General features: G+C 38.0%; 1 protein-coding gene across 1 annotated transcript in view; it reads right to left on the bottom strand.

Annotated features, from left to right (window-relative positions):
- The window catches only part of ABCB7 (ATP binding cassette subfamily B member 7), a 139432-nt gene that overhangs the window by 47364 nt on the left and 65133 nt on the right, over positions 1-26935 (bottom strand). The window contains exons 2-4 of the mRNA XM_007505622.2: positions 20943-21020; positions 17919-18005; positions 5892-6011 (exon numbers count right to left, since the gene is read on the bottom strand). Of these exons, the coding sequence (XP_007505684.1) occupies positions 5892-6011; positions 17919-18005; positions 20943-21020 (285 nt within the window). The remainder of the gene's footprint in view (positions 1-5891; positions 6012-17918; positions 18006-20942; positions 21021-26935) is intronic.

The raw sequence follows: 26935 nt of genomic DNA, 5'->3' as shown, positions 1-26935 counted from the left end.
GGGAGGTACTGGGTTCAAATTTGACCTCAGACACTTCCCAGCTGGGTGACCCTGGGCAAGTCACTTAACCCCAACTGCCTAGCCCTTACCATTTCTTCTTTGGGACCAATACACAGTACTGATTCCAAGACAGAAGGTAAGGTTTAAAAAAAAGAGAGAGAAATGCAAACCCACACAAATCTGAGGTTTCATATCACAATCTGCAACACTGACAAAGATGATCCCCACCCCACCAAATAAAGAAAAACCAAAACACCAAAACCCAGGAACAGTCAATGTCTGCTACAGGAAAACAAGCAGACTAATGCATTACTGTTGGATTAGGGAGGTTCCAAATATTCTGGCTATATATCACTCTGGAATTATGTAAAAAAAAAGTTGCTCAACTGCCCATACTCTTAGATCAGCAACCTGATGGCTTCTCCCCACAGAAGACAGAAACAAAAGCACCCCACACCTCCAGCATGCTAGTCCTTTGCCTCTGCAATTACCCTGTATACCTTACATGTACATAGACTGTACATGCAACCTCTGCCCTTAGAATGTGAGCTCCTATAGGGCAGTGACATTTGCTTGCCTTTCTTTGCACTCTCGGCATTTAATACTTAATGCTACATAGTAAGTATTCAATAAATGCTTTTTGTTGTTGGTCGTGGTAATTATGATGATGATGATGATGATGATGATGTAGGAGCTATTCCTGAATCAGCTATCTGGGCACTCAGACCTTGATGAAACAAGAATAAAAACTGATGGAAAGCTTAGCAGAATAAAAATGAGAAAAGGAAATGGTGAGCAAGGAAAATATCTTGAAACTCCTCTATTTAAACAAGGAACCAATGCCTCTCAAAAGGGAAATGGATGAAGGAATCATTATTATTTAATAGACGTATTTAACCAATACAAATATAATGGCATAACAAGAAGACCAAAAAAAATCATAGAAACTCTAAGCTGCCAGATAAAATATCCTTTCCAGAAGGAGAAGTATAGTAGCAGGGAGCAGCACATTTGGAATGATGCCCAAAGGGCTATACACGTGGGCATACTCTTTGACCCAGCAATACTACAACTGAGTCTGTATCCCAGAGAGATTTTTTTAAAGGGAAAAGGACCTTGTGAATAAAAATATTTATAGCAGCTCTTTTTGAGGGCAAAGAATTGGAAATTGAAAGGAGGCTCATCAACTGGGGAATGGCTGAACAAGCTGGGGAATATGACTATGATGGAATACTACTGTGCCAAAAGAAATGATGATCAGGATGCTCTCAGAAAAACCTAGAAAGACATACATAAACTCATGGAAAGTGAAATGAGCAGAATGAGGGGAATAGTGTACACCATAACAGCAATACTGTTAGGATGATCAAAACTGTGAATGACTCAGCTACTCTCAATACAATGATCCAAGATAATTCCAAATATCTTATAATTTAAAAAAATGGTATCCACCTCCAGAGAAAGAACCGATGGAATCTGAATGCAGCCTGAAGTATATTTTTTAAACTTTATTTTTCTTGTTGTTCTGTTTTCTGGGAATTGTGTTTTCCTTTATAATACAACTAATATGAATCCAAATTTTGTATAACTACACATGTATAACCTATATCAAATTTCTTACCTTCTCAAGGGAGGGGGAAGAGAAAGACAGAGAAAAAGTGGAACTAAAAAAAAATTTTTTTTAAACCCTTACCTTCTGTCTTAGAATCAATACTGGGTTCCAAGGCAGAAGAGTGGTAAGGGCTAGGCAACGGGGGTTAAGTGACTTGCCCAGGGTCACACAATTGGGAAATGTCTGAGGTCAAATTTGAACCCAGGACCTCCCGTCTCTGGGCCTGGCTCTCAATCCACTGAGCCACCCAAATGCCCCCCTCAAAATTTTTTTAGATGAATGTTACAAACTTTTTTACATGTAATTGGAAAAAAATAAAACATTTTCAAAAAATAACAACAAAAATACTGTTTAAAAATGTGCACAATAGCACTGAAAACAACCAAGCTATACAACAATGAAATCTAAAATCAAACAATAACAAGGTAAAACAGTAAGGAAAAGGCAGCATACATATGCCAAGTGTGAAGCTTAGGAGGAGTTCAAATATATGAAGATATAAAAAAATTACTCACAAATATGGCACAAATGTCATTAATAAGAGTGAAGCTATTAGTTGATCACACTATGTCATTCCTCAATATATAAATCACTTGCTCTCCTCTCTGTCACCTAAAATCCAGTGTTAAGAGCTGGAATGAGTTTTAACATTTAAAACTTTTACAGAACTTTTTAATTCTCATCTAATTTCTTCATTTTATAATCAAGGAGAGTTAGAGATTAGAAAACACAGCTAAGTAAGTGTCATAATGTATAAAGAGAGCACCAGATTTAGGATCAGAGAGACGGAAACTGAATCATGCTGCAGACACTCACTAGCTGTGTGTGTATCCTGGGAAAAATCACTTTAATTCACTCAGCCTCAGTTTCCTCTTTTGCAAAATGGTGGTAAAAGAAGCCTATGAGGTATTTTTCAAACTAAAAAAAATTGACCTCATCACCAGAAATGACTTAGCAAAGGATTTTTTCAGACCCTAGTACTCCAAGTTGATATGCCAATTTAATAATTATACTTCTGTGAGAGTTTTTAGACAAATCATATTAGATGGATTCAATTAAAAAGTGTCTTATAAATGTTAAGTAGCACCTACATCATTTACCTTTCAATTTACACTATAGAAGTCATTCTTCTCAGTCCATTGCTCATATTATTGCTTCCTGAATTAGTCCATTCCTCCAAGGTGTGAGGAGAGGAGGAATGAAGGGATATGATTGAGTTGAAAGAATTAATCTGAAGTAAGAATTAATGGCTTCACTTGGAAAATGTGATAGATGCCCTGGAGTATGGCTGGGAACTTCCTTTCTTTTGCTTAGTTAAAGGATTATTGTTAAAATGGGATGGAGATTTTTTTTTGTCTTCTTTCCAAGATTCATCCCTTTCGGAAAAAACATTTCTTTAAGATTTAACTTGATTTAAACCTAAAATGTACTTGGAGAAATAAAGGGTGACACAAATTTGGACGAAAAGCATTCCAATGTAACCTAATGCAGAAAAATATACAGTAGCAGACCCTCAGCATTTAGCACAGTGCCTGGCACATAGTAGCTGCTTAACGAATGCTTACTGACTGACTGAGAGCTGACAGCCAAGCTACTAACAAGCTTTTTAGAGTGTACAAAATTCTCTCCAGTTCAATAACAAGCCACCAGCTAGCCAACATACCAAAAAGTGTAGAGGGGGTCCACTTTAAAGCACTGAGTCATGACACAAGATTGACTGGAGATGGGTGACATGATATAGTGCAAAGAACATGGGACCTGAAGTCTAAAGACTAGGTTGGAACCATTAATCAGACTTATCAGAAGCATCTGGTGGCAAGATAGATAGATAAAGCCCTGGATCTGGAGTCAGGAAGACCAGAGTTCAAATGTGACCTCAGGTACTTTCTAGCTATATAGCCCTATTTACCTAAGTTTCCTCATCTGTAGAGTGGGGAAACCTACCCCTCCCCAAAGATTTTTGTGAGGATCAAATGAGATGACATATGCAAAACATTTTGTGGACCTTAAAGTGCTATATAAACACTAATTTACCAGCTGGGAGACTTGAGGTAAGTCTATTTAATCTTTCTGGGCTTCAACTTTCCTTTTCTACCCCACATGGCTTTATAAATCTTTTTTTGATTTGAACCCTTACTTTCTGTCTTAGTAATGACTCTAAGAGAGATGGGTAAAAGCTAGGCAGACAGGGTTAAGTGACATTCCTAGGGTCACATAGCCAGGAAGTGTCTAAGGCCAGATTTGAATCCAAGTTCTCCTGATATCAGGCCTGGTGCACTAACCATTGTACAATGTAGTTGCTCCTTCATAAATCTTAATGCTCATCTAAATACGGGCTTTGATTATTACACATCAATTATACACATGCAATGCTGAACAAAATTCTAACAGTAAAATTGAGGGTTGGAAGAATGGTCCACTGGGTATTAAGTTCTAAGATCCATGCAGAATCTGGGAAAAGAGTGACTATAGAGTACACTTTTGCTCCTCATTCCCTCAAACACTCTAGGGTCAGGGGAATGGCCAAAAGGTAATAAATGGCAACAATAATCTTCCTCTGTGGCATTGCTAACACCAGTAGACACAATTCATGACATTTGGCTTTTTTCCCTGTTTCAAAAGGAATTAAGCATACTGTCTGAATGTTTCCCTTTCCTGCATCTGTCTGATAAAATGACACTGGTTTCCATTCTGTAGGCATTTAATCGCCTATAAATATTTTAGCCATCTAGAAAGTTGGCTTATAGCTAAGGTCTCTACCTCGATAAGATTTTTTACTTCCAATCATTTTGCTATGACCAAAAAAGCTGTTTTCTCTGAAGAGTAAAAGAATCTGCCTTTTGAAAGATCTGAACTTATTCCTTAAAAATAAATCCTTCTACAAATACCATTAGTTAAAACTTCTTATGAACGGCTTAGTCAATCTTCTAATCTACTCCCCTTTGCTTGACATAAAGTCTAGAAAAGACTAAACATCAATTTAACTCACCAGTTACTAAATGCTAAAGGTCAAATTGCTACTCATAATGTGCACGAAAGCTAAAAATTAGCTCTATATAAAATACAGAACTGTATGGTGCTAACTGTAATGACGAATACGCGAGTTCAAAATATTGTACTGTTGGTTATTGAAATCAGACTGCTAGAACTCTCCTGTCCCTTCGACTTCAACAAACAGCCCACAGCATGGATTATCTGTCTGTTGCTTGGCAACCTGAGAAAAGGCTAAAGTAGAGCTCAGAAGCACCAAGTACTAAAAAGGCAGATGGGTTGGGGGGGGGGGGGGGGGGGGGGATGGAGATGAGGCCTAGCAAAGGAAAAATAGGTGGCCCTAGCAAAGAAGTAAATAAGAAATAACTAAGATGGAAAAAATTTAATCCAAATACTTCGAAGCAGCAGCCCAAGCACAATAATATCTTCTTTATCGGCTAACATTTGAAAAAGAGTTCTATCATACAAGTTAATTTTCTAGATAAAAGAAGCTTATACCTTTCAGTCAAAACTTTGTTTTTCATGGAACTCAAATACATAGTTTATATGTGGTCTGCTTTCCTAAACTGAGAACTGGAATATATCTTTTTCTGATGACTCACCATTTTTATTAGATAGGTATTTGTTACCATCACTCAACAAGCATTAATGAATTCTCTAACTTGTGTCAGGCAATGGCTCAGGCACTAAACAGGCAAATTCAAAGAGCTGCACAATCCCTACTCGCAAGGAGCTTATGTTTAAATGGGGAAGACAACAGGCATACATAGGATTATTTGTGCTCATTTCGTGTCTCCTGTCCAGGTTTCCTATTTCCTCCCTTGGTATTAAACAGTCAGTTGCCACTCCTCCATTGTCTTTAGTATCCAATTTAACCACCCTTCTGATTTGCTTTTTCTAATCTATTGTGAATTAATGATCAATCGGGCCAAAAGTTTTTAAAGCTCTGAGGGCCTCTGAAATAACCTATATGGGCTTTGTTGTAGCTAATGCCCTTGTTCAGTTTATGGCTGTGTTGTGGAAGGCTGTGTGTGACCACCAGAACGGGAATTTATTGCTCTCAGAATAATTTTGTCAGAACTCATGCAAGTGGCCACGATCACCCTATGTCATGGGTTCCCTATCACTGGCAGCTGGTCAGGCCCTGGTTATGGATGTTGCAGAGAAGGCCAGCTGATTTCTGAGGTCTCTCTCAGCTCTGCTTCTCTGAGCCCACGGGCTCACTGCTAGAATGCAGGAGAGAGTTGCTAAGTTACAAGAATAGCCACTTCAAGTCCATCTTTCTTACCTTTGCACTTCCTAATAAGCCAAGAGAAATGGCAACTCGAGCTCGAAGATCCGGTCTATCCTTTGGCCACACGTATGAAAGCATTACTTTTAGGATTTTCTGAGTATCTACATCTTTTAGCTGTTGAAAGAAAAAAGGAAAGAAATATTAAGATGCAAGTTCAAATGTAAATATTCTTTACTATTTGAAAATTTGCATCAATATTAGGTAATTTAAGGGGAATGACACTACAAATATCACTTATTCTGAATTTAAATCCAGTATTTTTCAAAACACTTTTAAGAAATGTAAGGCTATTCCAAAACATTTTTTAAAAGCTTAAAAGTTTTTCTTAATTTTTAAAAAGGAAATATCAATCTCAGATTCTAAATTATTCTAGAGAATGTTAGGAGGGAAGGAGATTATCTTCATTAAATCATCAGAAAATTCCATAAAAACAAGAGAAACAACTCCTCCTCAAAGTTTATAGTCAGAAGCATTACATTTCTGGAGTTATTTATTTCATTGTTTAAAAAATGTATTTTTATTTTCAGCTCCAAATTCTCTCCATTCCTCTACACCAGCGGTTCTCAACCTCTCAATTTGTAGCAATGAGGATACATAATGCATATCAGGTATTTACATTCCGAATCATAACTGTAGCAAAATTACAGTTTTGAAGTAGCCACCAAAAGAATTTTTTGGTTTGGGGTCACCGCAACATGAGGAACTGTATTGCGGGGTCACGGCATTAGAAGGGTTGAGAACCACTGCTCTACACCATCCACCATCCATTGAGAAGTCAAGAAATATGAAAGCCTTCATAGATATGAAGTCATGCAAAATATATTTCCACATTAGCTGTGATCCTTCTCCTCCCCACCCCCAGAAAAAAAAGAAAGAAAAAAATATGCTTCAATCTGCATTCTGAGTCCATCAGTTCTCTGGCTGGAAGTGGACAGCATTTTTCATCATGAGTCCTTTTAATTTATTTCATATTGTCATTTGGAAAACTTCAAGGTCCTATGTCACTTCTCATAATAGAACACAGCCGAGTGTGAGACCTGGCACAAGCTAAACACAGCCAAGTAACTGTAAAAACAAAATATATTCAACAATATAGCCTGCTGGCTGCACCCACTGGCCTTGGCCGTAACCCAGTCTGCTTCTTTAATCTCAAATGTTCATTGTTTTTCCCCAACCAGTCCCAATAACTCCAACAAATCACTTTATTTTAAAGTATCCATGAGCATAAAGTAAGGAAAGCAATCCAAGATTATGACAGAGAGGGACACCAGACATCCTAAGCCTGGGGTGGAAGGGAGAAGGACTGGCATACTATACGAGAGCAGAGCTTGAAATGATCTTTCAGCAAAAGGTGCTAACAGTTACTTGATTTCAAGCAGTTTTTGACATTAAGAAGAGAAAAATATGTACTACAGAAAGGAAACTCATAAATCGCACACAGTCATTTTCTTCTTGCAGTTTCACAAACTATATTCAGAGTCTATTTTTGTCAGTTTGCTGAGTACAGACTACCATAAATAAGATCATGTCATACGATATTGAAAACAGAAAAAGCTACAGTCTACTGCTGCTTTAAAACCTTATGGCAGCATTAATATTAAGTACTGAAAGTACATTAAACAAAATTAAACCCAAAATATATATGTGTGGTATGTCTACACATACACACACAGGTTCTCTTTCTCTCTCTCCCCACATATGTGTGTGTGTGTGTGTGTGTGTGTGTGTGTGTGTGTGTGTGTGTGTGTATATGAATGAACTCTAACTCTAATAAGTAGGTAGCTTTTTTGGTAAACAGAAGGGTACTATAATTTAAAATTCATTTTTCCAACATACTATTACTAAATCAGTATCATTTTGGTGCATTTAGAACCCAGACAGGGACATTTCAATTGCTTAAGCATTTCCTGAGTGTTGTAAGCCTTATTTTTCTTGATGAATCAACAATAAGAAGTCCCTGCCCGGAAGCTCTCTCTCCTGTCAGGACCTCCTACAATATACACCAACAAGGACATGGAGAACTTATGGCTAAAAGCAAGAAAATTATTCTAGTTGGGTTAATTGTGCATAAAATGTCACCACTTCATTTAACAAAATGGGCTCCAAAGTTGTGTAATTACGCATTATGAATCCATTAAGCTATAAAGTACATGACTTCAGTTCTAGCTTAGGTAAAGTATAAAGTTTGAAAAAATAATTTCTCCTTTTTAAGCTAAGGCCCATACCAAATCCAATGAATGAATGTCATGCATTTTAAAAAATCCATACCCCCCCCCCAATTCCGAGTCACTGCTCTCAAGGAGATCATGTTCCAAACAACTATGCAGAAACAAGATATATAGAGGATAAAAACTGGAGGAGCTCAGGGAGAAGGCACCAGCATTAGGGGGCCTGGGAAAGGTTTCTTGCAGAGAGTGGGATTTTATTTGAGACTTGAAGGTAGAGATGAGGGGGAAGATTATTCCAAGGATGAGGGACAACCAGTATATGTTTGTTGTAGGGAGACGGAGTGTCATATGAGAGAAACAGAAAGGAGGTCAGTGTCACTGGATTTTAGACTGAATGGATGAGAGGAAGGAATAGGATTGCAAAAAAACAGATAGAGACCAGGGTATGAGGGGTTTAATAACCAAAGGGAGGATTTTATATTTTATATTTGATTCTAGAAGTATGGGGGACGGGTCAAGAACATGACATAGTCAGAGAGCCACACTTTAGGAAGATTACTTCAACAGCTGAGTGGAGGAGGACAGACTTGTCTAAGGAAGCCCAAACAAAAGGCTATTGCAACAGTCAGGTGTGAAGAGATAGGGGCCTGCATAGGAGTGGTTTCGCTGTCAAAAGAGAGAAGGGGCCTATAGGAGAGCTGTATTGTAAAGGTCATTCTCGGTCACCTAGAGACTACCACTATACTATTGTAAAGGGAGAATCAGCACAACTTGGAAGCAGATTATCTGGGAGAGGCAGGGTGAATGCTAATGAGAGGTCCAAGGTGACCCTAAGGTGAGCTTGGATAAATGGGAAGATGGTGGTTCCTCAATAATAAGAAGGAAGTTAGGAAGAATGGGAGGTTTAGGGGAAAGAAAATTAGTTCAGTTGTAGACATGCTGAGTTTAAGATGTCTAAGGTACAGAGGCAGCTAGGTGACTCAGTGGATTGAGAGCCAGGCCTAGAGACGGGAGGTCCTAGGTTCAAATCTGGCCTCACACACTTCCCAGCCGTGTGACCCTGAGCAAGTCACTTAACCCCCTTTGCCTAGCCCTTACCACTCTTCTGCCTTGGAACCAATATACAGTACTAATTCTAAGACAAGGTAGGGGTTAAAAAAAAGATGTCTATGATATAGCTTGTTCAAGATAATTAAAAAGCAGTTGGAGATAAAATATTGGAAGACAGAAGTTAAGGTTGGATAAACAGATCTCAAAATGATTTGAATAGAAATGATAATTGAATCCATGAGAACTAGTAAAATCATTTAAGTTCAATTGTGTGGAGGGATAAGAAAAAAGAGCCCAAGCCAGAACTTAAGGAGACACCCAGAGTTAGTGGGCAGGATTTGGTTGAAGATCTGAGAAGACAGAAGAATCAGGAGAGGGCAGTGTTGGGAAAACTCAAGAGAGAAGAGTGTGTCGGGGTCAAGCCTCAAGGGGTTCTCATTTCTGGTGCCAAGAGCCCAGCCAAGAGGTGCACTGGAAGCACAATCAGGTGGGGTGTTTGACTAGGGCAGTACACCTGTCAAGCCATAAGGCAGGGCCCCTGAGGTGAGCTCAGGGAGGACAGAAACTTCCAATAGAGCAGAAGGGCAAAAGCTTGCTGGCTCTTGATTTGCAGTAGGAATACAGATCATGAAAAGCAGGCTTCTTCTGATCTTTGGAGTTTTAAGCAGGAGGGGTCAGAAGTCGCCACGGAAGACAAGGTGCTACCTTCTGCTCCTTTCAGGAACTCCTGCACTCCAGTGCTATGTAGTAACCCCAATCTGCAATTCCCCAGCCTCAATTAAAGACCTGTGTTGCTGCTACTTTGGCAGTCCTCTTGATTTCAGGCTGACAGAACTATCCTCCCCATCCTGGTGGCACAGATATTACTATCACAACAGTACATCTACAGGCACCTATTTTTTGTTGTTGTTCCTGCAGCTAAATGGCTTTCAATTTCAAAACTCGCTAGAACTGACATTTGAAGCATCATTATGGAGCGAAAGAAAAGCCGGTAGGCACCATGTGAAATGGAGGAGCAGAAATAGAACGAGGGTGAGACTGTCCATTTCTAACCTTAATTCCATCATGTTTACATGAAGAATAAACTGATAAGAATGTTTTAACTCTATGGTGCTATCATCTGCTAGCTTTAATCATAAAGAATTTAGAAATTCAATTCAACTTAACCAACATTTGTCAAGTACTGACTATGCAGAGGAAATACAAATACAAATGAGACATTTCCCTGACCTTAAAGGGCTTACCAGGTAAAGGAAGCTAAGGGATGGACAGAAATAACCATCCTACAAGGTAGAACACAAAGGACTTGCTCCAAGAGGCAGCTCAAGTGCCCCATTCTGCAGAAGACCTTCTGTGGTCTCCCCAGCCCTGTCTATATCTAATATAGGGACATTATACTGATCATCTATACAAATATTAGATTCTCCTTTAAGATAGAAAGGATCTTTATCACTTTGTCCTTGTATCCCTTGTGCTTAGCACAGTTCCAGGCACATAGGAAGTATTACAAATGTTTGTTGATTTTATGTATGGTTCTCTTTTCCTATATCTATACCTATATCTATATATGGGTATGAATGTGTGAGTACTTGCATGTGCAAAGACAGATAGATACACATCCATATTTTACTTAATATTTGCTAAGAATATAATTTTTTTACTGTGGCAATCAGAAAGAAAAAAAGGTGAAATAGCTATGCAACTCTGGGCAAGTCATTTAGCATTTAGATACTTCAGGTTCTTTTTCTATAAAATGGAGATAATGATGCTGGTGTTGGTAGGAAAGTATTTTGTAAAGGTCTAAATTAATCAGATTATTTCTTATTTAAAAATAAACACAAGCAATATTAAAGCCATTTTTTTCCTTCTCTACTCTTAAAGCACTTCCCTTATCCTTCCCATTTTTCAAAGTATAGATATCCCTTCCATATCATAACTTTCCCCACTGTGGTTTCAATATATCATGGGTCAGCTTAAGAAATTAACTGAGAACTTTTTAGGAGTTTTGAGGAAACTGCAGACAACAAAGGCCAATGAACAGACAAAGTTTGGAAACTCAGAGATACATAAAATAGGGAACAGCTAGGTGGCTCAATGGATAGAGAACCAGGCCTTGTGTTCAAACCTGGTCTCAGACACTTCCTTAGATATGTGACCCTGGATAAGTCACCTAACCCCCACTGCTTAGCCCTTACCACTCTTGGAACAACATTAATTCTAAGACAGAAGGAAGGGGTTAAAATACATAAAATATATGCAGAGTATTGTATCATATCAACATATTTTATCTTTTAGTACCATAAATATACACAATTGCCCAAATTTTACAATAAGATAATATAAAAACCTCATAAAATTAAAAGAAAAAATTCAAACTTCTCTGGTACAAAGGAAAAGCCAAACATTTTTACATGGATTTTAAGGTATCTGGGATGCTGCATCCCTAACCCCCACAATGCTGAAAGGAACCCTGTACATAAGGACAGATCTTTCGTTTGTTCCCCCTCTCCATGCATATATGTCTTATCTTGGTTTCCCCTAAGCCTCCCTCTTGCTTGTCCAAATAGAATGCAAGCTCCTCAAAAACAAGATTTGTGTCAATTTTTTTTACCTCTGAATCCTGAGAATGTAGTATAGTGTTTTAGAAGCAGCAAGAATTAAAAAAATGGTCCACCAGCATGGAGAATTATGGGAAGTTTTTGGAATATACTTTATGAAGATCCTTACATCAATTTAATATAAATTTAACCCCATATTCCATTTGAAAACCCATCTTTGATCAGTATTAGTCCCACCCTTTGACTGCCTGTCATGCTGGCATCCTAGTGTAGGGAAGGGGTTGACAGAAGTCTCCATACCAGTGAAATGGCAAAAAGACAGAATTGGACCCAACCTGAGATTAAGTCTGTGCAACTAGAGAGTCCCAGGAGGAGTGGTAAAAACTGGCTTTATGAGAAAGAGGACACAGGAAGCACTCTTTCTCTTGCTGGACACTTGTTGCTCTCTCTCCCTTCTCTGAAGTGTTTAACTCTTGGCACACTGCCTTACTTCAAAGCTGCTTGGGACAATCCAGAGCATCATGTGCAAAGCAGCTAGGAATCATGTGACCTCCTCCCTGAGCTCACTCATCAGACATGGTGGAGAAGGGGAAGGGAGCAGCTCCGCCTGAGTCCCTCTGCCTTTCTAATGAACTCAGGGATGGGAGATGCAGGGAGGTGGGGAGGGAATGTGGCTGAGTGCCCACAGAGTGTGCTCAGCATGCCATTTTTGGCACCCGGGCCATAGGTTCGCCATCATTTTCCTTCCTATGTGATGCAGGGAGGGTTAGGAAAATATCTATTAAGTAGATATGAAGAGAAGTAAATTCGACATATAGAAGATGTCTGATTTTATTTATGGAATATTTTCTTTATTTTTATATATGGAAATGCTTGTTTTGTTTGGATTTGTAAACATTTGTAATAAAAAGGGGGGCCCCAATGTAACAGCCAACATCTTGAGTTCCCACATCAAAGAAAAATAGTGCAACCTACTAGGAAGAAGCAGTTTAAGTACCATAGGATCACAAAATACCTAGAATCTTCTACTAAAAACCAGAAGAAACAGTGGAATATAATATTCAAAAAAGCAAAAATGATAGGTTTAGAACCAAGGACAGTTTCTATCACAAAGCTGTGATAGAAATTTCCTCCCAACAGGGAGGAAAATGTACCTTTAATGGAACAGAAAACATTCAAGCATTTTTAATGAAAAGATCAGAGATAATGATGACTGGGAAGATTTCAGAAAAACCTGGAAAAACTTACATGAACTGATGCAGAGTTAAGTGAGCAGAACCAGAAGAATACTGTTCATAGGGACAGCAATACTGTATGACAAACAATTGTGAATAGCTTAACTATTTTCAGCAACACACTGATCTAAAACAATACCCAAGGGTTTAGGCTTTAAAAGATTGCTCTATAGCAAAAACGAATAATATGGAAATAAATATCAAGTGATAACATTTGTACAACCCAGTGGAATTGCTTGCCGGCTCTGGGAGGGGGGAAGGGAAGAGAGGAAAGAAAGAAAATAAATCATGGAAACATGGAAAAATATTTTAAAATTAAAATTAAAAAATAAAAATAAAATAAAACAATCCCAAAAGATTCATGATGAAAAATGCTCCCTACCTCCAAAGAAAGAACTGATGGAGTCTGAATGCAGACTGAAGCAGACCATTTTTCTCTTTTGTTAATATGTCTTCTTCCATAACATGACAAATATGGAAATATGTTTTGTATGACAGCACATGACTACTATTTTTTAGATTTTTCTTTTTTCTTTTTTACCAATTACATGTAATAACAAATTTTCACATAAGTTTTCCAGAGTTATATGATCCAAATCGTCTCCCTCTCTTCTTCCCTCCCCCAGAGCTGGCAAGCAATTTGATCTGGGTTATACATGTATTATCAATGCAAAACTACTTTAAATTTCTTATCTCAGGGAGGGTGGAGAAGAAGTAGGGAGAGAATTTGGAGCTCAAAATGTTAGAAGACAAATGCCAAAAACTGTTTTTACACTGAATTGGGGAAAACATAAAATATTACTAAAGAGGAATGAGTTGGGGAGAAGAGATCAGAGCTGAGCAGGAAGAGTCCAGAAAAACCTAGAAAGGTAAAGCTGAGTAACTGGAAGGGCTGTAGGATGTTCTATTAAGGAAAAGAAACAAGGGCTTCTTCAGAATCTTAATGTCCTCAGAAGGGTATTTGAAGGCATTCAATATGAAAATAATAGAACAGGAGAGCAGATTTAATCTGTTCTAAGACTCTGAAAGGGGAAAACAGAATGAAAGATAAAAAGTATACAGTCGGTGGTAGCCAGGTGGCTCAGTGGTTGAGTGCCAGACCTAGAGATAGGAGGCCCTGAGTTCAAATGTAACCTCAGACAATTCCTAGCTGTGTGATCCTAGGCAAATCACTTAACTCCCATTGCCTGTACTTCTCTTCTGCCTTAGAATCAATATGTAGTATTACCGGTTCTAAAACCAAAAGGAAGAGTTTAAAATATATATACTAGTGAAGAGAAGGAAAATGTTGAAATATGCTATTTCTAATAATTGTGGTACATGAAAGAGTATACAAACATGGAAAAGTGAGGAAAGCAGGCATCCCATGAAGATTTCTCAAATCAAAACATATAAGAGAGCGGTGAATACACACACACACACACACACACACACACACACACACACACGTTTGGGGTAGAAACATGTCAAACAAACTCATCAAAGAAAAAAGTGGGGATGGGAAGTGGGAGGAATGGAGGCAGTCACAAGGAAGCAAAATGGGGAAGAAAAGGTAAAGAAAATAAAAGAAACTAGACTCCAGGGGGGCACTCACTAATTGGGGAATGGCAGAACGAACTGATACATGAATATCACTGCCCCATAAGAAATGACAAAAGAGGTGACCATAGAGTCTTCCAATGCAAAGAAAGCAGAGTCAGAAGAACAAATAATATAAGAACAACATTGTAAAGAAAAACATCTGGAAAAGACGGAAGAGCTCTGGTCAATGTACTACACAAGTCTATCTCCAGAGCAGCCTATGATGAAGCATGTTACCCTTAAAGGAACCCAAAGAGATATCCTTGGGCATGAGCACTGAGATGACTCATTTTCTCTACTATGTTTATTTGTTACAAGGAATTTTTTCCCCTTTCTCACAGTTTTTTAATGGGGGTGAGAGAGGTAGAACAACAATGCTGATATCCATAAAAGGAAGGGAAAGGACTGAAATATTTCTTTAAATGCATAAAAGAGAACAGAAGGATACTTAGAGGGCACCACAGACAAGAAGGGCAGTTTTGAAAGTAATGTATAGAATTTATTCTGTACCCTAACAACCTAGTTATTCTATGTAGCTTGCTTTGTATAGATTTGTATCCTCAATACTAGGCACAGTGCCTGGCACATAGTAGGTACTTAGTGAATGTTTACCAATTTATACTTTTTAAAAAAGTATAAAATTGAGATTCACGGTTTCATGTAATCCTCTTTTTGTGTTCTGCTGTGTATATGGAAATGTTTTTTATTGTGAATGAGTTCAAAATAAAAACAAAAAACTAAAGTTTTTATTATAATCAATATAATTTTTCAAATTAAGGACTAAATATCCTAATGAGGAAATGGCCACTGGGATTTACCATCTTGTAATAGATGGGTCTTTTTTATATTTTGGGGATGTGGCCAGCTCAGAAATTTGACTTGACTGTATATTTGTTACAAGGATTTTGGCTTTTTCCCTAATGGGTAACGGTGGGAGGAAGAGAAAATGGGTTTTTTGCAAATTAAAAGTAATAAATTAAAATTTGACAAATAGAACTTTTAAAAATTTCTCACTAACCTCATAGGTCCAATGTATTGTCAAATATCATTTCCGTCTCTACAACACTTCTCCACTTATATAGCCACCACCCTAGTTCAGGTTTTTATCACTTCTCAACAGAACTAATGAAAGAGCAACAGGTTAGTGCTCCTGTCACAAGTCTCTCCCCCTCTCCAGTCCATCCTTTATGCAGTGGCCAAAGGGAGCTTCCTGAAGTACAGGTCTGACCATGTCATCACCCACCATTCCTCACCCTCACTCTCTAGGATCAAAGGGAAACTCCTTTCTTTGGATCTTAGTATTCTTCACATCCTGGCCTCAGGTTCCTTTCTATCCTCTCAGATTTCACTCTTCATTCCTGCTACAGTCCAGCCATACTGGTCCAAGCCAACTCAAGAACCCATCTCTTCGAATTGCTTGCTTCCTAGAAAAATGTTTTCTGTATTCTCAGCATCTGGCACAGTATCTGGCACATGGTAAGCATGGAATTAAGCTTCTTGACTAATTAATATGCTCCACACATACCATATTAAAATGAATACAATGAGGGGGTAGCTAGGTAGCTCAGTGGATAGGGAGCCAGGTCTGGAGATGGGAGGTCCCAGGTTCTAATCAGGGCCTCAGACACTGCCTACTTATGTGACCCTAGGCAAGTTACTTAAACCCCATTGCTTAGCCCTTACTGCTCTTCTGCCTTGGAACTAATACTGAGTATTGATTCTAAGACAAAAGGGAAGGATTCTAAAACAGAAAAAAAAATACATCTGGCAAGATGCAACACATCTCATTGTTTAGATGTAATCCTTCCCTGGATACTTGCCTTTTTCTAAGATAATAATTTGTTGTTGTTCAATTGGATCTAACTCCTCATGACCCCATTTTGGGGTTTTCTTGGCAGAAAGTGGTTCATCATTTCCTTCTCCAGCCCATTTTACAGATGAGGAAACTAAGGCAGATAGGGTGAAGTAATATGCCCAGAGTCACACAGCTAGGAGGTGTCTAAGGCCAGATTTGAACTTGGATCTTCCTGACTCCAGGTCCAGTGTTCTATCCATTGTACCACCTAGCTCCTCATAAAAATTATGAGAAATTATAAAGAATAATGATAGATCAAAATGGGACATAAGTGAGAATATGAAGTAACTTGATGATACAGTGGCTAGAAAAGGCCTCTCAAACTCAGGAAGACCCAAGTTCAAATCTGGCCTTAGACACCTCCTAGCTGTGTGACTCTGGGCATATTACTTCACCTCTGACTGCCTCAGTTTCCTCAACTACAAAATGGTGATCATAATTACATCTATCTCTCAGGGTTGAGATGAGACAGTATCTGTGAAGTGCTTAGCACTGTGGCTGGCATATAGTAGATGTTTACTGTTTAAATGAGGCCCTAATAAATGCTTGTTCCCCTCCCCCCCTAGAGCTAGGACAGAGACACTGAAAAGCAAGCCAGGGAAAGGATGTCCTTTCTCCCACCACTGGCAATGTTTCAGTTCTGTCTGGAGATGCTACACACTATGCTCAGCTGAAGGAGAGAAAAGGGACAAGATGATGAAGGAGAAAGTATATTACCAGTAGGGGATGAATCTACTCAAAAGAAATGGAGTGAAAATCAAGCCTTCCAAAGAGGAGACAGAGGTATGCCACTAGCTGTCCTAAAGAGAGCCTGGATTCTACAAAACACGGCAATGGTTCCACACCTTTACTTTGACTCCATGATTATAGACAGACAGAAGCTTCGGTATCTAGTGATACTGGTAGTAGCACAGTGGATTTGCAGTCTGGAGACCAACATTCAAATGTGGCTCCAATACTTCCAATTAGCTGTATGACTCTGGGGAAGTCTGAATTTGAGGTTGTGCATTTGTAGGATGGAGATGATAACCTCCGAGTCATGACCTAGTACAGATGAAGTACACCTGGGGCTGGTCATGGTCAAATGAAAAGGGCAGAGCTGGGATTTGAATCCATATCCTAAATCCAAAGCTATTATTCTATTAGTTCACATTAAGTACTATATAAGTGTGAGCTATTATTATAATTAATTCTACACAAATAAATTAATAGATGTGGGGGGAAAAGGGGGAAAATTACATTAGGCTTCAAAGCAAGCCAATGAAGGAGGGGACCCACATTCCATAAACCTTATGTAATTATATTACTAATTAACCGCCTTGCTGACAAGGCCAGGTTCAACAACCACCATTGATGTGATATTGCAAAATTAGAAAGTTTAACTTGAAAGCATATGACTGGCACCTAGACCACAAATATCAAATCTGTGGTTTAACAATATACAAAAAAAATGCAATTAACTGGACTAACCACATTTTTCTAGTACAAAATAGCAAAAAAGATACTAAAGAATGCATCTTATAAAGAGAATGATGAATGAGAATTTCCAGAAACATTTAATCACTTCCTCTTACCCCTTCCTTTGGGTCTGAATGCAGTCCTCCTCCTGCATGACCGTGCCAACACGTCCTCTTTTCTACCAATGGCCACGTCTGGCATCCCTGGTTGGATATGACACCAAAAATTCATGAGTTATTCAACAATCTCCGATTTTGGAAATGATCAAAGAAACCCATTCTTAGGAACTGGCTTGGCTAGCCCAGAGAAATGGTTATTTAGTTATTTAGTAGAATCTGATTCAGGTTCAAAGCCTCATTTCTAAGACTTGCACAATAAAAAGGGATACCTTCTAAAATTGTCCTTCTGCTTAAAAGATCTATTAATAATAAGCAATGATGATTAAGAAATAAAAATTATAATAAAGACTAACAATAAACAGTTAGTGGTTTCTATATCCCCCATCCATAGGGCTCTAATGGTTATACTTGATTGTAGGTAGTACGAAGGATGACAGCTGAGCTGTTTCGACTTCTATTGTGCTGTCAGCAAGCAGCAATTATTAGTGAAACTCTCCCAAATCCCCTCTCCTCTTCCATCCTCAAAAATTCCCTTCAGACACTCCCAAACTATCCACAACATGATCCAGTTCAAGAAGCAGAAATGGTTTGTCGTGGGATAAATGATGGGTGTTTCCTTTGCACCACAGAGCAGAGGCTGGATGTCCCTTCCATTTAATCAAGGGGCCCTACTGCAATATGGAAATATGATTGCTGGTAATAAATTCACTTGAACAAAACTCCACTATAACAAAACAATGTCCTTGCCCTTAACTTTAATGAGATTTTTTTGGTGTACTGCTTCAAATAAGTGAATCAGTTGGTAAGGCTTAAAATGTGCTTATTCTGGGAGGTGCTCAAGACCTAGCCCTGGGGAGGGAGTTACAGACTATGACCTGGAAGCCACACTCTGCCTCTTAAAAAAGGTTTGACCTTGGTGATGACACTTAGCCTCTTGGGACCTCAGTTTCCTCATTTATAAAGAAAAAGGTTGAATTAGATGAGCTGTGAGGTCCCTTCTAGCTCTAAATGTATGCTCCTATGACCTGGGCAATTCTCTTTTCTGGGCCTCACTTTTCAGCTTCTTAAGATGAATTCTAAGATTCTTTCTAGGTCTACGTCCTATGAGAAGCCAAGAAGTGCTAAGACAATGTGGCTTCGACTGTTTCACCACTACAGTCAAGCTGATTTAGTATGCCCCAATTGGTAAAGAGGCTTTCCTAAGATCCAGGGCCACTGTCTACATCTAGCTCTTCAAGTACAGTGACTGTATCTAATTTAGCATCAGTTCTTTTCCCCTATGATGGGATCACAGAACTGAACACTGAAATGACTCTTAGCTGTCATCTAGTCCAACCCTCTCCTTTAAAGATAAGAAAAGAGGGCCCCGAGGAGGTGGGGACTCACTCAGGGTCACAAAGATGGTAAGTATCAGAGTCCAGACTCAAAGCCAGACATTTTTGACAAAGCCATGGCTGCCTATCATTACTGATCAGAAATTGAACTTGACATTTCTATATACTATAGCCCTTTGAGAGGTCTGTAGAGTTTTCCTCACAACAAATCCATAAAACCCTTATGAGGCTGAGAAAACTGAAGTCAAAAAGAAGTGACTCCCCTAAAGTCTAATAAACTAAAAATTAGTGGAGCTTGAATTCAAATTGAGTCCTTTAGACTCTATAATCCAGTAGCCTTTCTGTTATCTGTGCACATGCATACTGAACTATTTGAAAATGATAAAGAAAGACAGATGCACACATTTTACAATAGCACTTGAGAATCAGTTAAATACTTTCCTGACTATTATACAACACTAATGGGAGGTGAGGGGGAAGAGGGTGCATGGGGCCAAGCATCAGAGCAAAAAAAAAGTGTTCCTCAGCTAAGAAAAATACAAAAATACAACAACAGGGGGAAATAGAAGTAAGTGAGACACATGTGGCCCAGATAGTGTAATGTTGTTTCAATTTGTTTAAAAAGAAAAGCATTGTCACAACCACAGCCACCTAATGAAAAGCAGGAAATTAATTATGCCTCTGCAGAAGCCACAATTATCAATAATTCATTAATCAGAGTAAAGTGCTTTGCGAACACAGATACATATAAAGATCAGCAGAGAGCCAGCTTTGAGCCAAAGCCAATCTATGAGAGATGATGACCCTCTTTAGTCTCAAGAGTTCAAACCAATAAGAAGCTATTACTCAAAATTATTTACTGGCTTTGGGATTAAACTTATAAGCAGAAAATACAGAAAAGAGATTTCTGACCTGATAAACTCCCTAAATAAGCAGTTTTCCCCGAAGGCAGAAGATAACAAGGGATGTTATAGGTTCAAATGAATGTCCAAGGTCAAGTTGACCTTCACCAAAGGCAAAGGACTGCGCATGAAATGACATAGCGGGGCCTCAAACAATTCAGCTTCAAAAGCAGAGGAGCAGGATTTGGATTAGTTTCCAATTCTGGAGCCCACTTCCATCCAGAAGATTCACCTGTGTCTTTTTAAAGCATTGGCAATTGTCTCAAATTGCTTTTCAGTTACCAATGACCAAATCCAAGATGCAAACTCAGCTGCATTCCTTGGTGTGGGCTCTAACACAGAGAGCTCCCCAGCCCTCTGCTTGCTAACCAGGAATCTTTGAAAGAAGCATCAATCCCTTAAAAAACTCACCGCATTCCACATATCACATACAAACCGCCAGGATAAATGTGAATGTCCACAAACTGCCATTACATTTATAAGAGCTTTTTGAACATGCTGTTCTAGTTGGCACTGATTTTGAGAAATTCAGGAGCATTTCTCAAGGGGCTGAATGGGGGAAGGCGGTGGGTACATGCACACACAATATTTCAGTGCAGATTTTTTTTCTCCATTCCCAGGGGCAGAAATATAACTTCCTATTCATCTCACAAGTACTTAGGAAACATGAAAAGGGGAATTATCCAAGAGATGTAAAACACATAACATAAATTGGAAAATGCTTTAAGGGCTTGCACATTTCCCCCCTAGCTGTAACAGAGTAGGAAACACTATTTTAATCTTACCTTTGTAATCTCAAGTAACTGTCTTGAATGGTGTGCCCCAAAATGCTTCCATGAGGTTTGTCTGAATGGGTCAGAAATCTGTTAAAGAGAGAAAAACAGTAATGAGGATTACTAGGTGTTCAATGTTCAAATAATATTTCTTTTATTTTCCATAAAGCAATATAAATTGAAAGTCACAAATTACTTCAGGTAGGACTTGGATAAACTGAGTAAAAAAGAAAAAAAAAAGGAACACACAGCTTGTCTGGAGTAAAACAACTGCATTCACTCATTCAAAGTACCAAAGTCGTGCGCTTGGGAAGCAGCTCCCTCCAAGGTTTTCAGTTTGGGTTTGAATTTTAATTCTCAGCAGCACTCCCACTCCCCATACCCTGCCTCCCCAAAGTCATCTTCCCTTTTTCAGGCACCTCTTCTAAACTGACTTTTATATGCTTTCCAACTACTTCTCTTTTGCTCTATTTTATTTTTGTTCCATTTTAGCATTTACTACTGTTAGTTCCCTTCCTGCTCTGGCCATAATCACAATTGCAGCCTTGGAAAATGTTGAGATACTGTTATTAGGTTTTTCAAAGAAATAGCTTTTAGTTTGCTTTTAGTTTAATCAATCCTATATTCTTGATTGCCAATTTATCCATTTCTCTATTTTTCAAGATTTCCTCATTTGAGCTTATTTGGGGGTTACTTCTTGATTTTAAAAATTGTTTAAAGTACACTTTTATTAATATTGTTAGGTTTTATATCACCACCATTTCCAATGTATCCTGCCCCTGGGTCCTCCTCAGCAAGTGACTCCTTAAAACAAAGAGGAAAAAAGAGGGGGAAAATTTTATCCAAACTAAGGGAAACTGAGCAAGCTGACCATATAGTTACTACATTAATACTGCTTTTCTAATTTAGTAATGTATGTTCTCAGGGGTATTCTTTCCCTATAAAGACTACTCTAGCTGCATCTCATGTTAAGATATCTCGTTACTCTCTTTCACAGCTATTGTTTCTATAATGTGTTCTTTGACTTGCTCATAATTCAGGATGTCAATATCAAGTCTCTATTTAGGTCTCCATTTTTTGGCTTACTTTATCATCATTATTATTATCACTGTGCTATCATGTATAAAGCATGTGTCATTATTTGTTTTTTTAACATTTATTTCTTAACCATAATTTCTGAATGCTCAACTGAAATAATGGACACATTGGCATGCAAAAAACTTATGATTTCTCACTGTAGTAGATGGCTAGGTGGTACAGTAGACAGAGTGCAGGACTTGGAGTTAGGGAGATCTGAATTCAAATCCTGCCAAAGATACTTACTAGCTGTGTGAGTTGGGGAAGTCACTTAACTTGTTTGCATCAGTTTCCTCATCTGTAAGATAGGGATAATAACATTACCTACCTCTCAGGGTTGTTGTGAGAAATAAATGAGAGAATGTTTGCAAAGCACTTTGTAAACCTCAAAGCGCTACATAAATACCAGTTAATATCACTACTAAGGAAGCTCGGTGGCACAATAGAAAGAGTGCTGGGCCTTTTCCTGACTTCAAATATGGCCTCAGATACTTCCTAACTGCATAACCCTAGACAAGTCACTTAACCCTGTTTGTATCAGTTTCTTAATCTATAAAATGAGCTAGAAAAGGAAATGGCAAGCCACTCCACTATCTTTGCCAATAGGAGTTAACAAAAGAGTCCAACGTGACTGAAAAATGACTAAACAACAAATATTACTATTAGCTTCATTCAGCACTACTCTTTAACTAGCTGATAGATTTCAATAAGAGAAACCATTTTAAAAATTGTTTTCTGAGCAAATCATACTTTGGTCTTAGTTTGGGTTTTTCAAAACTGAACTCTTAAGAGAGCGGAAAGAATGATAAGCATCTATACTGTTGTTCAGTCATTTAGTTGTGGTCGATTCTTCATGACCCTGTGGACCATAGCATCCTAATGCTGTTCATGGGTTTCTCGTGGCAAAGATACTGGAGTGGTTTGCCATTTTCAACAAAGGCTAAGTGATTTGCCTAGAGTCACACAGCTAATATCTGTCTGAAACTAGATTTGAACTCGTCTTCCCTGCTCCTGGCCCAGTGCTCTATCACTGAACCACCTGCTGTCTCACCTCAGCATCCATGACCATGGCCTAAATAATCAGTGTTTCAAAAATATCAATGGGAAGTGGAGCCAACATAGCAGAATGAGAGCTGATAGTTTTGTAGCTCTTTCACATCCTCTCCTACAAGAACAACAACCAATAAAGAACACCAGATCAAAGTCTGATTAAGAAAGCCAACAGAAAATCAGTGAGTCATTTTTCTGGCCTAGGTCAGAAAGAGATGCCAGAAATGTGTCATTGAGGGAGGACAAGTATTATTTTATGACTCTATTGACCATTACCTACATCTGAGTTAGAATTCCCGGAAAGAGAGGAGAAGTCATGGTCATGAGAGAATAGTGGCCCTACCTGTGCAAAGAACAAGGAACAACTTTCAGCACCATAACTGTGAAACTCTGAGCCCAAGAACAGGGTGGAGATTCAGTTCTAACCTTTAGCCCTTCAGGTAAGACTGCTGTAGAATAAATTTGGGAGAAAAAAAAAGAAAAGAGAGCCAGCAGTTGAATAACTCTAAACCTGTAGAACCTCCCAGCAGCATAACTGTGGCTGACTCTAAAAGCAATCTATAGAAACTCAACCACATTTAAAACAAAAAAGAAAGAAAGAAAAAAGCACACTAAAATTGGATTGGGTATTTGCAGATCAAGAAAACGGTGAAATACAACTCTCCCTAGATTACACTACTTTGGAAGCATAAAAAACTTACAGGTACCTCAGAATGAGCTGTGAAAACATCAGAAGACATAAAAGATAGAAGCTCAGGGCAGCTATTCTGCCCCACCCCCTCCAACCAGAAGTGAGTAGAGGCCAATATAAAGTACAAAGTTAAGAAATAGGCTGGAAAAACAAGCAAACAACAACAAAAACATTAAAAGCTACTGTGGTGACAGGGAAATTTAAAATACAAACTTAGAAGGTAATGACTTGAAAACATCTACAAGCAAAGCCTCAAAGAAAAAATCATATTGGATATGACTTTCAAGAATTTCTAGAAGAGTTGGAGATTTTTTTTAAAAAGCAAAATGTGTATGTGTGTGTGTGTGTGTGTGTGTGTGTGTGTGTGTGTATTTTAATCAAATAAGAGGTAGAGGATAAACTAGGAAAAGAAATGAGAGCTGTTTGAGAAAACTATAAAAAGAGAAGTAACAGCTTGGTTAAAATCAGCACAAAAAATAATAATAAATGAAATAACTACTTAAAATCAGCTAAATATTAAGAGGTTTTAAAAACCTCACTAAAGAAAATAACTCCACATGTTCCAAATCTCTCATAATTAGAGAAATGCATATCAAAACAACTCTGAGATACCAATTCACAACCTAGCATATTGGCCAATATGATAGTAAAGGAAAATAATAAATGTTGGAGGGTATGTGACAAAATTAGGACACTAATGCATTGCTGGTGGAGTTGTGAATTGATCCAACCATTCTAGAAGGCAAGTTGGAACTATGCCCAAAGGGCCTTAAAAAAAGTACACCCTTTGATCCAGAAATACCACTACTAGGTTTATACCTGAAAGAGATAATAAGGAAAAATGTTTGTACAAAAAATATTCATAGCTGCACTCTTTGTGGTAGCAAAAAACTGGAAAATGAGAGTGACCCTCAATTGGGGAATGGCTAAATAAATTGTGGTATATGATGTTGATGGAATACTACTGTGCTATAAGGAATGATGAACTGGAGGATTTCTTTAAGAACTGGAAGAATCTCCAGGAATTGATGCAGAGCGAAATGAGCAGAACCAAGAGAACATTGTACACAGAAAGTGAAACACTGTGGAACAATACAATGTAATGGACTTTGCTAATACAAGACAATCCCAAGGGACTTATGAGAAAGAATGCTATCCACACTGAGAAAAAGAACTGTGGGAGTAGAAACACCGAAGAAAAAACAAATGACATTTATTTATATGGATACATGATTTGGGGTTTTGGTTTTAAAAGACTGCTTTATCACAAAAACGAATAATATGGAAATAGGTGTAAGTGATAACATTTGTATAACCCAGTGGAAGTGATCATTGGATCTGGGAAGGAGGAGGGAAAGAAAAATGAAATATGTAAACATGGAAAATATTTTTTAAAATTTAGAAAATAACTCCTTAAAAACTAGAATTTGCCAAGTGGAAGCTAATGACTTTATAAGATGTCAAGAAATAGTAAGACAAAGTCAAAAGAATGAAAAAATAGAAGAAAATGTTAAATATCTCATAACAAAAATATACCAATAAAACAGACTAAGGAGAGATAATTTAAGGTTCACTGGAATACCAGAAAGCCACAAAGTAAAAAAGAATCCAGACACTGTATTTCAAGAAATTATAAAGGAAAAGTACCCAGATATCTTAGAATCACAGGACAAAGTATAAATTGAAATAATCCACCAGTTGCCTCCTAAAAGAATCTCAAAAATGAAAACTCCCAGGAATATTATAGCCCAAATTCAGAACTCCTAGGTGAAGGAAAAAATACTCCTAAGAATCAATAAATAAATAATTCAAATCCTCTGGAGCCACAGTCAGGATCACACAAGATTTAACAGCTACTACTGTAAAGGAAAGGACGGCATCTTTGTAGTAAATTTCCCAGATAAAGATCTCATTTCTCAAATACAGAGGGACCTGAGTCAAATTTATAAGAATAAGAACCATTCTCTAACTGATAAATAGCTAAGGGATATGAACAGGCAATTTACAGAGAAAAAAATAAAACTATCAATAGTCATATAAAAACGTGTTCTAAATTACTGATTAGAGAAATGCAAACTAAAACAAACTGTTCCAGAAGATCTATACTGGAGTCTATACTCACCTCCTAACCAAGGAGTGGTGATGGACACAAGCTTCACAGACATAGATTTTTTGATATATATCACCATTGTGTGGATCTGTTTTGCTTGACTATACTATTTGTTACAAGGGGTTTTCTTCTCAGACACTAGCTGTGTGACTCTGGGCAAGTCACTTCACCCCCATTGCCTAGCCCTTACCACTCTTCTGCCTTGGAGCCAATACACAGTATTGACTCGAAGAGGGAAGGGAAGGGTTTAAAAAAGGGGGGGGGGTCCTCTCCATTTTTAATCAGGGATAAAGGAATAAGAAGGGAGATTAGCAAAAGTGAGTTTTTAAAGGAAAGCTATTTTAACATTTTAAAAATTGTATAGTAGTTAAAATATTTATCAAGCACCTACTATGTGTCAAGTACTAGGCTAAACACTGGGGATACAAATACTAAAGTGACAAAGACAGTCCTTGACCTTGAGGTTTACAAATCTAAGGGGGGAAAACAACATACAAAAGAAAACTGAAAGGGGAGGGGAGGGGAGTGGTACTAAGCAAGGGAGGATGATAGAAATGTCAAAGAAGTACAATATGAGGGCTGCTGGAGAAATCAAGGAAGTCCAAAATGCAGGGAGGGCACAAAAGGAATCACAAATAAGCAGAACAGTTTTGAAAATAAAGTGTAAAATCTATTACATGCTTTTTTAAAAATTACTTAGTAGAAATAAAAATTTATGGTTTTCATATTTCTTTGGTTTCTATTGCTTATATAGAAATGTTTCATTTTTATGTTTAAGTTAAAAGAAAAACTTTTAAAAAAGATAACAAAAAGGGAAGGTAGCGTTGGAGAATGGGAGAAACTGGCATGGTTGTGACATGGTTCCAGGCAAGATAAGGTAAAAAGTTCACCTGAGTCAAGGGTCCCAAAAGGAATTTTAAAATATCAATGACCAGTTGCATAATGCTATTCCTCCCCTTTACCACCTACATGCTCCTAACTGAAACCTCTGAAGATGCAGTATTCCGAGTGTATTCCCATCTTCTAACTCTTCTCCTTTTTCCTCTTACTCTTCTCCATTTAACTCAGAAAATTCCT

The sequence above is a fragment of the Monodelphis domestica genome, chromosome X, assembly GCF_027887165.1.
Source record: "Monodelphis domestica isolate mMonDom1 chromosome X, mMonDom1.pri, whole genome shotgun sequence".
Lineage (NCBI taxonomy): Eukaryota > Metazoa > Chordata > Mammalia > Didelphimorphia > Didelphidae > Monodelphis > Monodelphis domestica.
This window is presented reverse-complemented; position numbering and strand designations above follow the sequence as displayed.